The 12850-nt window shown below is 41.0% G+C and overlaps 1 protein-coding gene across 1 annotated transcript in view; it reads left to right on the top strand.

Annotated features, from left to right (window-relative positions):
- Positions 1 to 12850, top strand: part of LOC137280963 (uncharacterized) — a 50892-nt gene that overhangs the window by 27516 nt on the left and 10526 nt on the right. The window contains exons 21-30 of the mRNA XM_067812138.1: positions 258 to 309; positions 2564 to 2631; positions 3025 to 3105; positions 6284 to 6357; positions 7385 to 7520; positions 8093 to 8181; positions 9740 to 9852; positions 10675 to 10745; positions 11474 to 11560; positions 12533 to 12744. Coding sequence (XP_067668239.1) covers positions 258 to 309; positions 2564 to 2631; positions 3025 to 3105; positions 6284 to 6357; positions 7385 to 7520; positions 8093 to 8181; positions 9740 to 9852; positions 10675 to 10745; positions 11474 to 11560; positions 12533 to 12744 — 983 coding nt within the window. The remainder of the gene's footprint in view (positions 1 to 257; positions 310 to 2563; positions 2632 to 3024; positions 3106 to 6283; positions 6358 to 7384; positions 7521 to 8092; positions 8182 to 9739; positions 9853 to 10674; positions 10746 to 11473; positions 11561 to 12532; positions 12745 to 12850) is intronic.

Here is a 12850-nt window from a genome sequence, read left to right as displayed (position 1 = left end):
AATTCGCACAAATCTTAACAAAATAATGAAATGGTTTAAATGATAATTTCTAAAGCAACTTTTAAAAATTAGCACATTGCCCCTCTAACAGACTGGCGTAGTAATGTCCACTAATCTAGACCTACCTCTTTAAAGGATAGAGCAACTATACACCCATGGGCTTGGTATGCAGTGCAACCTTGGAACCAATTACCCAATATGTCCACAATGAACCTAAAGTCTGTCAAATATTCAAGATGGCCTGCTCTTTGTTCAAGATATTCTACATGGGCGTCGTCTTGTTTGGGCCAGCCATTGCAATCGAAGCGGGTGAGTACGTTATGAGGCGCACCTGTTGGGGCAAGTTGTGCTTTTTTGTTTGCTTGGTTTTTTATTGTCTTTGTTTGTTTTTGTTTTTTGGGGGTTTTTTTGTTTCTTGTTTTGTATTTTTTTGGGTGTGTGTATGTGTGTGTGGGGGGGGGGGGGTTGTTTGTTTGCTGTTTATTTTTTTAATTGATATGGTAAATTAACTATAGACATCATTACATTCACTTCGGGTTCTTTTCGTCTTGCACGTCTTACCAATTTTACATCACAGCAGTATAACGAAAAACAGGGGAAAGGAAGGTTTACATAGGAGAATTGATTACAAACACTGTCAAAACGTTACCAGGATGAAAACGGTGACCAAAACATTCCAAGTATTGGAAAACACATATTAGTGACAATCGTATCAAATACCTTAAACAAAATACCAGTTCGAGTTTTTCTTGTGCCATCATCAGCGTTTGGTGTATATTTTATTTTGTCTGGTAGTGTAGTTTTAGCGTGCAATATATCACTGTTATCGTTGCAGTACCTGAAGGAGGTTCGAGATAGTTTAGCGGTATCAGTTGTTTACAAGGTTCGATTTCACACAATCAAGTTCGAGTATGGCATTCGGAATTTCATCCCACAACATAGCAGCAGCAGCGTAAATGGAGTTAATAACCATTGGATGTCTAGCTTGTTGCTCAACACTCACGGGTAGCCTTGTGGTTAAAGCGTTCGCTCGTCACGCTGAAGACCCGGGTTCGATTCTCCACATGTACACAATATCTGAAGCCCAATGCTTTTGTCCCCCTGATATTGCTGAAATATTGTCAAAAGGTGCCTAATACTAAACTCTCGCTCTCACTCAACGCCGCAGGCATTGCACGTTATTACACGTTGGCTACTGGTACTCGAAATAATCCAGTGATTAACGTGTTTTCTCATCATGTCTGTTCAAAGCCCATCGTGGGTGCAGGATATGAAAGCCAGTTCTGCTTTTCCCTGATGGCAGATCTGAAAATTGAAATGGCGTAAAACTGTATTCACTCAGCCAACTCGCAATGCCTGACGCCAGTCTCCTGGTAGACGGCTAGAACGATGGCGCTCGAACCCGATGTGACTACGGTGTTAAATTCACGATGAGCAGTTTTAAACAGTTGTTTATGTAATGTCATCCAAATCATGGTATGAGAGATCCCCCCAATGACTTCGAAATAGGTGAATTAGTACCAATGCTTCTAAATTCTCTAAAGGAACACTACCTGATATCTATTATTCGAAAATAGACATACATGGGCAACTGAGAATGTAAATATAGGCCACGTTAATATTGTTCATGGTATTTAGGTATTAACCCATTTGATTAAGGGCATCAATGTATTATCGTGCAAAAAGGTAGTTCTATCAAATTAATATTAGTGTTTTCAGATGTTTCCTCGTGTTAGGGTCAAATGTAAGAGTGAATGAGTGAGTGAGTTTAGTTTTACGTAGCACTCAGCAATATTCCAGCTATAGTGTATGTTGTGGCAATGTGTTATACGTTTTTATACCTTCATAGCGTACGTTGTGGCAATGTATTTTACACAGTATCGTAATATATCGTAATATATGCTGCGACAATGTTGTTACTTAAGTGAGTGAGTGAGTTTTACGTGGCAATATTCCATTATATGGCGGCAATCCAGTGATCAACAGCATGAGCATCGATCTGCGCAATTGGGAACCGATGACATTTGCCAATCAAGTCAGCGAGCATGACCACCCGATTACTTTAGTCGTCTCTTACGACAAGCATAGTCGCCTTTTACGGCAAGCATAGTCGCCTCTTACGCCAAGCATAGTCGCCTCTTACGACAAGCATAGTCGCCTTTTACGACAAGCATAGTCGCCTCTTACGACAAGCATAGTCGCCTTTTATGGTCAAATGTAAGACTCAAAGGAGAAAGAGATGAAGCTAGATCGTTTTGGAAAGCTGACACCTGATTGGATCAAAGGCCTAAGGAATCAATATTGAAATGGGATTCATGACACCATCGCCTGCGAGTGTATGCTATTGAAATTAAAGATGCCATTTTAATGTGATTTGTGTTTTAAGCTCTGTAAACATAAACCCAGACAATAACAAATAACGGTGAGTACTTACTTCTATGATATGTCGGTTACGTGTGAAACTGGAAGCGGAAAAGAACTAAGACCAGTAGAATATAAAATTGTAACTGAATATCATCCAGTAAAAAGGTTCAGACAATTATGTGCCACGTTTTGATTTCAGTGACTGGGTTCCCTCTGACTTGGTCCATAATACTGGTTGCAGCTGCCGCAATAATGTATACGGCTATGGTACAGTATTGAGCCTATTGCAGGTTGACGCCATCAGTTTAGCATCCTTCAAATCCACCCGTTAAGATCAGTGTTAGAACTGATCTTCAGTAACCCATACGACTAAATTCCTCCAATCGGTTTCGCTAACTGATTTTGTAGAAACAGTGTGAAATTGGAGTTTCATTTGTTTGTTTGAGTTTTACAAAATGGGCCGGCAGATTTCATTCAGGGTCTGTAGATTTTAAAGTTTTAAAGGTGGCCAAGTAACAAATTAAAGCATTGCAAACACTGATTTCAGGTATCCCCAGTCGTGATATTGCTTGGTAACAGTAATAACAGACACTGTAGAGTAGACTTGAAAACTATTTCTATTTGTGCAAGACGTCTACGCATTGATTGTTTATCCTTCAGGGTGGCCTGAAGGCTGTTATCTGGACTGACGTATTCCAGTGTATAATCATGTTCTCTGGGATGTTTGCTGTGCTCATCAAGGTAAGACAATAGAAAATACCTGTCAGGTGAGTCAACAGCACCATGCTCGTGGAACAGCACTTATACGTAGTTTTGCAAGATCAGCATTTACTGAGCAGCCAATGAAATGCATCACCTACTTTCTGTCAAGGTTTTACATAGAAAGCATGAACGATTCCGTTTTTGAGATTTCTTTTTCGAAACGTGCGTTTTTTATGCTGCGCAGTATATTAGTAACTGTACCTGTAAAACAGAAGTGATTAGTAATTATGCAGATAAAACAGTAACGCTGCTTATAATGATATATATTATCACGCGGGTAGGACAGTACTAACTGATAGTCATTCAGAAAGGACAGTATTTATTATCCATGAAGTTCTGGGTACGAACTGTTTTTCAGCAGCCCATTTTGTTGTCGTGGGAAGCAACTAACGGGATCATTGAGTCAGGTTGGGCCCATTCTCGATTATTTATGGGAGGTCGTTCTATAGCTTGGATATTGCTGAATGAGCTCTCTCTCTCTCTCTCTCTCTGTCTCTCTCTCTCTCTCTCTCTCTCTCTCACACACACACACACACACACACACACACACACACACACACAAACAAACAAATAAAAAATAATAAAAAACAGAGAGAAGTACACTTGTGTACCTGGTCCTAGAATAATGAAATTCTCTGAATGCTTCAACACGACATGGCGGCATGGTGATAAATGTCCTGGTGAAATACACACGTGAAAAAAAGCATCGCAGCACCTAATACTTTTTTCTCTTAATATCTTGAATTACCACGTAACAACATTAAAAAATTACATGAAAACAATTCTCTATTACCTGTGAAACACAGCAAATCTTGATGCACGTGCTGCAAGTAACAAACGTTAATTTTAGACAGCAACTTGACCTGGTCAGGACATATCAGAGATCATTGGTCATTAGTAAGTAAATATTTAGAACATCCAGATCCCAAACATTTGCGAAACACTTGAACTTCAAACCATACTTAATTTGATTTCCGGTGTGACAAACGATGATTTCGGAAAGTTACGAAGTTTTCCGAATGCATATAGAAAAACCGGTTTTTTATCGATTTCATGTGTGAACCGGTGTGTGACCATACGTTTTTGACGCATTATGTTATCGCAATTACAGTTTTATTACACGACCCATGCTTAATCAAATTATACCATTCTGGTTCTTTATTGTTAGCTTTTGTGTTCATGAAAAATCCTGTCAGCACTTTGGCTACGCTACAAAATATTTTCCTGTGACATATAAACAGTGATTAAATGCAGCTCCTGCCATAAAACTTAAGTGTTGCAATACTCTTTTTTCCGTCTGTTTATGAAATCTTCAAAGATATTCAAAACCTACTTAGTGAAATTGAATTGCGTGCTATGTTAAATGTCATGCTATCAGTTTCTGGCTATGCGTGTCAAGAAGAAATTAAACCTCTCGTTATTTTTCACATTTTACCTGTATGATCCTGAACCTCATCTCAGTTATAATGAGTGGTGTCGTTTTAGAATTTGCTAACATGATATTAGTCTGTAACGCGTTGGTTGATATAAGTTGCTTTTAAACGTCGAAGCAAATACCGACCGTCGCTTCTGAGGCGGTGTTGAGCAACAGGGCTATGTTTAATCTGACCAGTTTAATTTAAAGGCGCAATGTCATACATTTCTGACATTTCGTCCTCTTTTTCATATACTGGGGCATGTGCACTCCCTTTAGCTTCCTTCTGATGTCGCTTCCCACTTATTATCCTATACGATTTGTCTGAAAACGATAATTGAAACTTCGAGGCGAACAGCTTCCGAACAGATATATTCGTAAAGTGCCCCAAGGGACGTAACTCTATGTGGTTCGCCTGATATAATGTAGAGAGCGCAACGTTTAATGACGCCCCCAACAATCCTTCCCTAAAATAATTGTGCAAAGAACATTAAAATGCGTATTTTGAAAAGTAAATCATATGGTAGCTTCTCTAAGGGCAGATAGTATCACTGAGAGAAATGCATTATCCTTTTTTAGAGGCGTGCGGTGTGACACAGTACCTTTAACTACAATGTACTGTGACATTACAATCTGGTATTATTTTGGTAGATATGACAATAGTCCCTAGAAATGATATACATGTGTAGTTTTAGTTCATTTTGAGAACGAGGGAAGACTGTTACAAAGGCAATGTTGAAATTTTGAAAAGGGGGTATATTTACAACTTAGGTGTAAGCTCAAAATACGACGAAGAGGGATTTTATGAACTTATCAACTGACATGTAGCGGTGGTACAAATGCCACATCCAGCCCTTTGCTCGACAGATGGAAATTTGTTTGTCGATAAGTGTATGTATTAGATACGCTTTAATCATAGGTCGTTCAACGATTTTCCTCTACCGTGATATTGCTGAAACATTGCAGAAAACAGCGGAAAACGATACCCACTCACTTACGCCAGGGCGGTGGGGTACCCTATAGTCCGTTGGCTCAAAAGCAGACAGATGAATTGCAATGTAATTCGAAAACTAATAAGCATAACATACTCAATGAAACGTTGATCATGATCAAAACCACACCAACTCTGTGAGGCTTTTGCAGATTTTTTGTTCTAATAATAAAAAAAGTTGTTTAACAAACTATCATTAAAATAGTGACACAGTTCACTGTGAGGAGTGCAGAGAAAGGCACGGCCAGGTGTTCGAGAGGCACGTGCACAAGTGTCGAGAAAGATATACATTCATTACCCTGTGCTGTGCTGTCTCCATGCCTCCTCGCACACCTGGCTGTCCTTTTCTCTGCACCCCTCCCTCGTAACAAATAGTGAACTGTCAATATTTTTTAAATATTTGTTAAAGAATCTTTTCATTTTCAGGACAAATCTTCTGCAAAATCTCAGAGAGCTGGTATGATGTTCTGATTATGATCAGCGTTTTATTGAGTATGTTATGCTAATTAGTTTTCGAGCTAAAGAGCAATTCATCGGTCCGCCTTTGAGCCAAATGGACTATAGTGCTTGAAGCGTTTGCTCGTGACGCCAGTCACCGGATTCGATCTACCAAATACTATTCCTCTGTACGTTTGTGACTTGGATTTTTTAAATAATATTATATTTGTGTGTTTGTGTTTCCGAGTGTGACTGAGGGTGATGTATTACGTACGTGACGTCGTGATGCCGTGATGTATTGATGTCGTCAACAGGGAACTATCGATGTTGGTGGCGTGAGGAAGGTGTGGACAACGGCCTACGAGGGAGGGAGACTCAACATATTCAAGTAACAAGATTTCTTTTAAAAAACAACTATTCAAGTAATATTTTTGTGTTTGTGGTATTGGTACCAATTATATCTAATGGTTGATGATGATTCATGGGGACTAGCTACCCGTGAAGATCCGGGTTACAACTGATCTTCAGTAACCCATGCTTGTAGTAAGACTAACGACGGTATCGGGTGGTCAGGCTTGCTGACTTGCTTGACACATGTCATCGTATCCCAGTTGCGTAGATTGATGTTCATGCTGTTGATCACTGGATTGACTATTTCAGACTGAATTATTTTCAGCCATATAGCTGGTATATTGCTGAGAGCGGCGTTAATCACCAAACAAATTTAATTTTCATCATTGACTGTAAACACTTGCCACTTTCTTAAAATGGATGTCTCTGAAAAAAGGACAATATTACATGCTCCTGCCACAGTGCAGAAATTATACTCGTGGAAACAAATAATGAAACGCCTTAAAGAACAAGAGTTCATATATTCTTTTCCAGGTTTCTCCCAAAAGTTTATGAGTGACTCAAAGTAAGCTAAAGCAATTCAAATGAAATTTCAAATAAAATTTCAAAGTGAAAGTATACAGCTTTTTTTCACCCCTATAGGTTAAACCGTGGATAGGAATAAAGGAACGCTTGTTCTTTCAAGCGTCCATAGGTACATATTCTTGATCATGTAATGCATGAAAGATGTAACTTAAGGAACAAATGTTGAATTATTTCATTAGGAATGTGTTTACAAAGTTGACATACCCTACAATAGACAGCGAAGAGTAATGGTACTCGGGAATGAAATGAAGAGCCAAAACTGAAACACGTGCAGCTCTTTTAAGTTGTCACAGTAGTATTCTTAATTTGGACTGTGCATTTTGTTTGTAGATGAGTATTTTTAACATTATTCCTTACACCAAAAGCCAGTCATGAGATGTTGGCATAAAATACCCGTCTCCTTGTACGACGTGGTCGAGTAGTTCATGTGTCCGTTTGTTAGTGCTCACATTCAACCTACGAAAATGGCTTTGTTTCAGAGTCGTTTTTGTCATGGCTCCAGGCTTCTGGTTGACGAGCACGCTGGCAATCGTGGAGGGCATCGTTGCGTACGCCTACTACAACACTATCAAATGTGACCCTCTGCTCTCAGGCCAAATCACAAACCCCAATCAGGTATGCTGCATCTCTCCAGATCTGATAGACATGATCGTATAATCCCTTGATATCTAAGACGTACGTATAATTATACCTCCTTAGGCACTGCACGCTCATGTGGCTGGAATTCTCTTCTATCGACGTAGCTGTATAGCTAAATAAAATCGCGTTTTTTATACGTTCCATTTGCAAATACGCAACTGTCATTCAATGGCACAATTTCCAAATACGTATCATGAAAAGTTATGTCGAATTCACACGCACTAGCTGCTAATGCACAAAAAACGTTTTCATCATTAAACGCATTGTTCTCTAAACCACAGAAACGAGACGCACCATAATACGCACTGGTAGCTAGCACACAGAAACGATTCTCACCATAACACGCACTGGTTGCTAACACGGAAACGAGTCTCGCTCAAAGATCGTTCTACCAAACTCCTACACTTACTCGCTCAGAATGTTGAGTGTGATTAAATCAAACCGAAACCACTGAGCGAAAAATATCAATCGAAGAAGAACCGACGAATGTGTATTAAATATAAAACGGTTAAAACTTAGTATACATTGTATGTTCAGCGTCTTTGCAGGTTATTCCACTGCTCGTCATGGACATCTTCAAGGACATCCCAGGAATGCCGGGACTCTTTCTGGCAGCTCTCTTCAGTGCCTCGCTCAGGTGAAGTATCTCCGTGTCTAGTGGATGGCATGTTCTGTAACGCCGCAGGCCGGAGTACAGGCGTGTCACCTAGTGCTCGATATAGTTTTCACATTTTCCTAGCCAATCTGGCCAGCTTTGCCTTAAAGTTACTAGCCCACAAAATAATTCACCAGTCCCAGATTTGAATGTAGACACTAAGCAAATGATTACAAAAATAGATGATAGTAAGAAACTGTCTGCATGACACAGGTTTCGTCACGGAACTGCTAGTAACATGAACATTTTTATCAGGCCACAATCTAGCATGATTTAAAAGTGTATTATAACTTAACAAGTCGGAGAGAGTGAAAAACAATGTATTTACAAAATGACCAAATATTTTTTTCACAAGCCAGGCGAACCAGTGACTGGGGAGATTTACTGACCCGAGTGGATTTTTACTAGCCACGTGCTTGTGGGCCAGTGGTTCTTTCGCACACTGGTGTCTAGGCGTACGTCATCTATGGAACAATTCATATAGCGCTATATCCAGAATAAACAGTTAGTTGTATTCGTCACAGAAGTGATGTCTTTAGCTGTGATTTGAAAGAGTCCAGGGTCTTCATTCTCGAAACCTTCGTACCCAAAGAATTCTTAACTTTGATCGTAGCCAGTGTGTTAAGAATGGACTTAAGAAGTACGTAGGGCTACCGACGTTTCGAGAATAGCCAGCCTGGTCGTAGTTAGATCTCAGGTGTTGTGGAGTTCATTCCACAAGTTTGGCCAGGCAGTTTGGAAACAACGGCTGGTGATGCGACTAGCAGGTAGTTGAAGGAGAAGCTGGTGAGAGGATCGTGGAGATCTGACAGGTTGATATCTGGCTATCATGCGGAAGACATACTGAGGGGATTCACTGTGGAGACACTTAAAGATAAGCAGGGCAGCTTTGTAACTGCTCCTCTGCGGCACTGGCAACCAGTGTAGATGTCGGAGAATTGGTGTGATGTGATCATGTCTCGCTGTTGTTGTTGCGACTCGGGCGGTTGAGTTATGTACAACGTATTACTTCTTGCTCAGATACGAGGGCAAGACTTGCAGGAGTGGGGTACAGTAGTCAGTGTTTGACAACACACAGGCATGAGCTTCTTGAGAGTCATATAGAAGTTGGTGAATATAATAAGACGAGTATATGGATGACAACTTCTTTTAGTGTCTAACACGACGTTTTTACGAGGCTTTATTTTTTTTAAAGTATACAAATTTGAGATGACCCCCGACTCGAAATACTTTACAGATAAAAAACCATAATGATGTGTTGTACAATGAAGTATTTTGAGTCAGGGGCCAAAACAACATTTTCTAAAATCTTTAATCTTCGCAAAGACGTAAGGTCTGAGGATGGCAGTTCTTGTGTTCAAGTACTTTCATAGCAAGGCAAAGTAAAGAATGACAAGACAAAAATGAGACGGATAGGTATATGCAATTTAAAATGAAGGGCCCTCTCTCCGGTTGTCATTGACAATGTAAGCTGTTCAGACATTTGTAAATATTTGTCTTCATCGTTGAAATCGAAGGTGTACGCTCTTGTTATTTCAAGCACTGTGTCGTCCGGGTTGTCCAGCCTGTCGGCCTTGACCTGGGAGGACGTCCTCAAGCCTCACATGCCAAACATATCAGAGTTCAAGGCCACCGTTATAGCAAAGGTATCAGGTGAGTGTCTGAGTCACTACCTCTAGCTGTCAAGCAGCGCTGACTGATTGATGGAGTGAGTGAGTGACTTTACTTTTATGCCACGCTCAGCAGTATTCAAGATGGCCTGTAAACAATCAAGTCTGGGCCAGCGGCGTAGCTACCATTATAAAGACTGTGTTGCAACAATCTGTCTGCTGTGACAAGGGTTCTCATTTGTAACTGTGGGTATTCTTCATCTACTTTGGTGGAGAAGAACGAGTAAGCGAGTGAGTGAGTGAGCGAGCGGCTGTCTGTACATGATCAAGTCTGGACCAGACAATCCAGTGACCAACATCATGAGCATCGATCTATGCCAATGGGGTACGATGACATATGTCAACCAAGTCAGCAAGTCTGACCACCGGATTTTCTGGTCGTTCACGCTTATTTGGGTGCCGATCTAAGGCGCCACATTCAGCTCAGCAGAAACATCCGAGAATCAAATTACCGTGGATTTGAGTCCTGGGTTCGCCTTGGCTACAGGACAGAGAGAAGTGTATCAAAAGCATATTAACTACAGGGCAATCCGAAAGTTACGTGTTGATAAGTACCTCGGTGATATTATGATTCGCATCCTGTTCAGTAAGGGATGCATCGATGGCGTAGCAGAGTGGTTAAAGCGTGCGCTCGTCACACCGAAGACCCGGGTTCAATTCCCCACATGGGCACAATGTGTGAAGCCCATTTCTGGTGTCCACGACGTGATATATCTGGAATGTTGCTAAAAGTGGCGTAAAACTAAATTCACTCAGTCCAATAACCAAATGCTGAATACCAATCTATGATTTGTGTTTCTTTCAGTGATAGTGTATGGCCTTCTTGCTGTGGGCGTGGCAATCTTAACAACCATAATTGGAGGAACGCTTATCGAGGTACCTAATATACATAATATTCTGACAGTCAAAAGAAAGTATACAATGCCAGCGAAAAATGAAACAAGCAAGAAACGTTTATTCGACGGTTATGTAGTTGATGGTATCACAGATGCGTTTTGAACCTTGTGTTTCCAGTGGTCCAGTGGTTTACCCCTGCAACACTTTCGAAACGGTTTTATCTTTTATCAAATCAAATTTTCCAGTGCACAGCTTCTTTTACCGGGTCCATTATTTCCGAGTACTGCAGTCATGTGTGTTTAGGCTAGTATATGGTGGACTTCATAAAGATAAAATAAGAGAAAACATGCTGGCAGTATGCGGTAAGTTGACGATGATGAAATGAGTAAGTTTTGCACTTGATAGGTCATCCATGCAATATGTCAGATGAATTCGAGTTCCTGAGCACCGTTTTCTAATCATCTTGAAATGTTGAAGTTTTCTAAATGCCCTGAAATGCTTAGACATGCTTGCTTGTTGTTTAAAGTCGCACGTACCAACATAACCTGGTTCGAGAAATTATCTAAAATGATTGTCATGATAGAGAAAAAAACTGAAAAGCACGCTTACTTTACAGCACTTTTGTTGACACCAGGATCGGCGGGGTAGCCTAGTGATTTCCCACATGGGTACAAAGTGTGAATCCCATTTCTGGTGATATTGCTGGCATTTTGCTAAAACTATAGTCACTCACTCTGTTTAACTCATAAATATGTTTGTGCTGTCAGATAAGCGGCAGCGTTCTGGCCACGTTCACTGGCCCGCTGACTGGCCTGTTCCTCACAGCGTTCTTCTGTCCATGGGCCAACGCCAAGGTAGGTCAGACATGTTGTGTCCCTTGTCAAAGAGATGGACGATGAAGTAGCTTAGTGGTTAAAGTGTCAAACGAATGGCCGGTTTGGATTCCCCACATAGATAAAATATATTGAAGATGCGGACAGATTTACGAAACCTTCGACGGATCATAAAACGAGCAGTGAGTATGATTTAAACCGCTTTAAATGTAGCGTGTACATGTAGATACGTTTTAGCACTTTCCTTTCACGATGAAGACCCGTGAAGATCCGGGTTAGAATTTATCTTTAGTAACCCGTCCTTGTCGTTAGAGGCGTCTAACGGGATCAACTGGTCGGGCTCGCTGACTTGGTTGACATATGCCATCGTATCCAAATTGCATAGATTGGTGCTCATGCCGTTGATCCCAAGATTGTCTGGTCCAGATCTGATTATTTACAGACCGCCGCCATATAGTTGGAATATTGCGGGGTGCTCCTTAAGACTAAAGTCACTCACTCACTCACCCACCGTGAATGAGCTCAAACACAATTTCTCAGTGACATTTAATTCTCTACAACCTTGTACTGTGTGGTCCATTGGAATCTAACGACCATCAATGGCAGTGGGAAAGCATTGTGGTTGAGGTTCGTCAGGCCGAGATCGATTTCCACATGGGTTCGGGGATCGAAGCCCTTTGCTGGTATGCTGCTGCAGGCACTCATTATCCGGATGAACATACAGTGGAAACGGTACTTGCGATTCCTCAAATATTATTTGTTTCTATAAGGGCGTTAGGATAGTCTAGTGGGTAAGGCGTTCGCTCGTCACGGCGAAGACTCGGGTTCGATTCCCCACTTGGGTACTCTGTGTGAAGTCCATTTCTGGTGGCCTCCGCTTTGATGTTGCTGGAATTTTGCTTAAATCGGCGCAAAACCAAACTTACTCACTCAACATGCATGCTTGCTTGCTTGCTTGCTTGACTGACTGACTGAATGTTTGATTGATTGCAGGGGGGTTTTACGGGAACCATTATCGGCACTCTTGTCCTTCTGTGGATCAGCATGGGTTCCACATTTTCTGGTGTGAAGACACGGACTCCATGGCTACCTCCTGCACAATCCGACATGTGCTTTCCTGAAAACATGACGTCATCCGTATATAATTCGTCACTTTTGATGTCAGCAAGATCTAAGTACACAGTCGGGAAACCTGTCCGCGACCCGTAAGTATCAATGCTTACACTTGTGGGTAAAATACATTTATCTTACGTTTTAACAATCGGCTTCATCCGACGCTCTTGTTGGTTACAAATTGAATAAATGTAACTT

Source organism: Haliotis asinina, chromosome 4 (genome assembly GCF_037392515.1).
Source record: "Haliotis asinina isolate JCU_RB_2024 chromosome 4, JCU_Hal_asi_v2, whole genome shotgun sequence".
In the NCBI taxonomy this organism is placed as follows: domain Eukaryota; kingdom Metazoa; phylum Mollusca; class Gastropoda; order Lepetellida; family Haliotidae; genus Haliotis; species Haliotis asinina.
The sequence above is the reverse complement of the archived record's forward strand: the minus strand, read 5'-3'. Positions and strand labels throughout refer to the sequence as shown.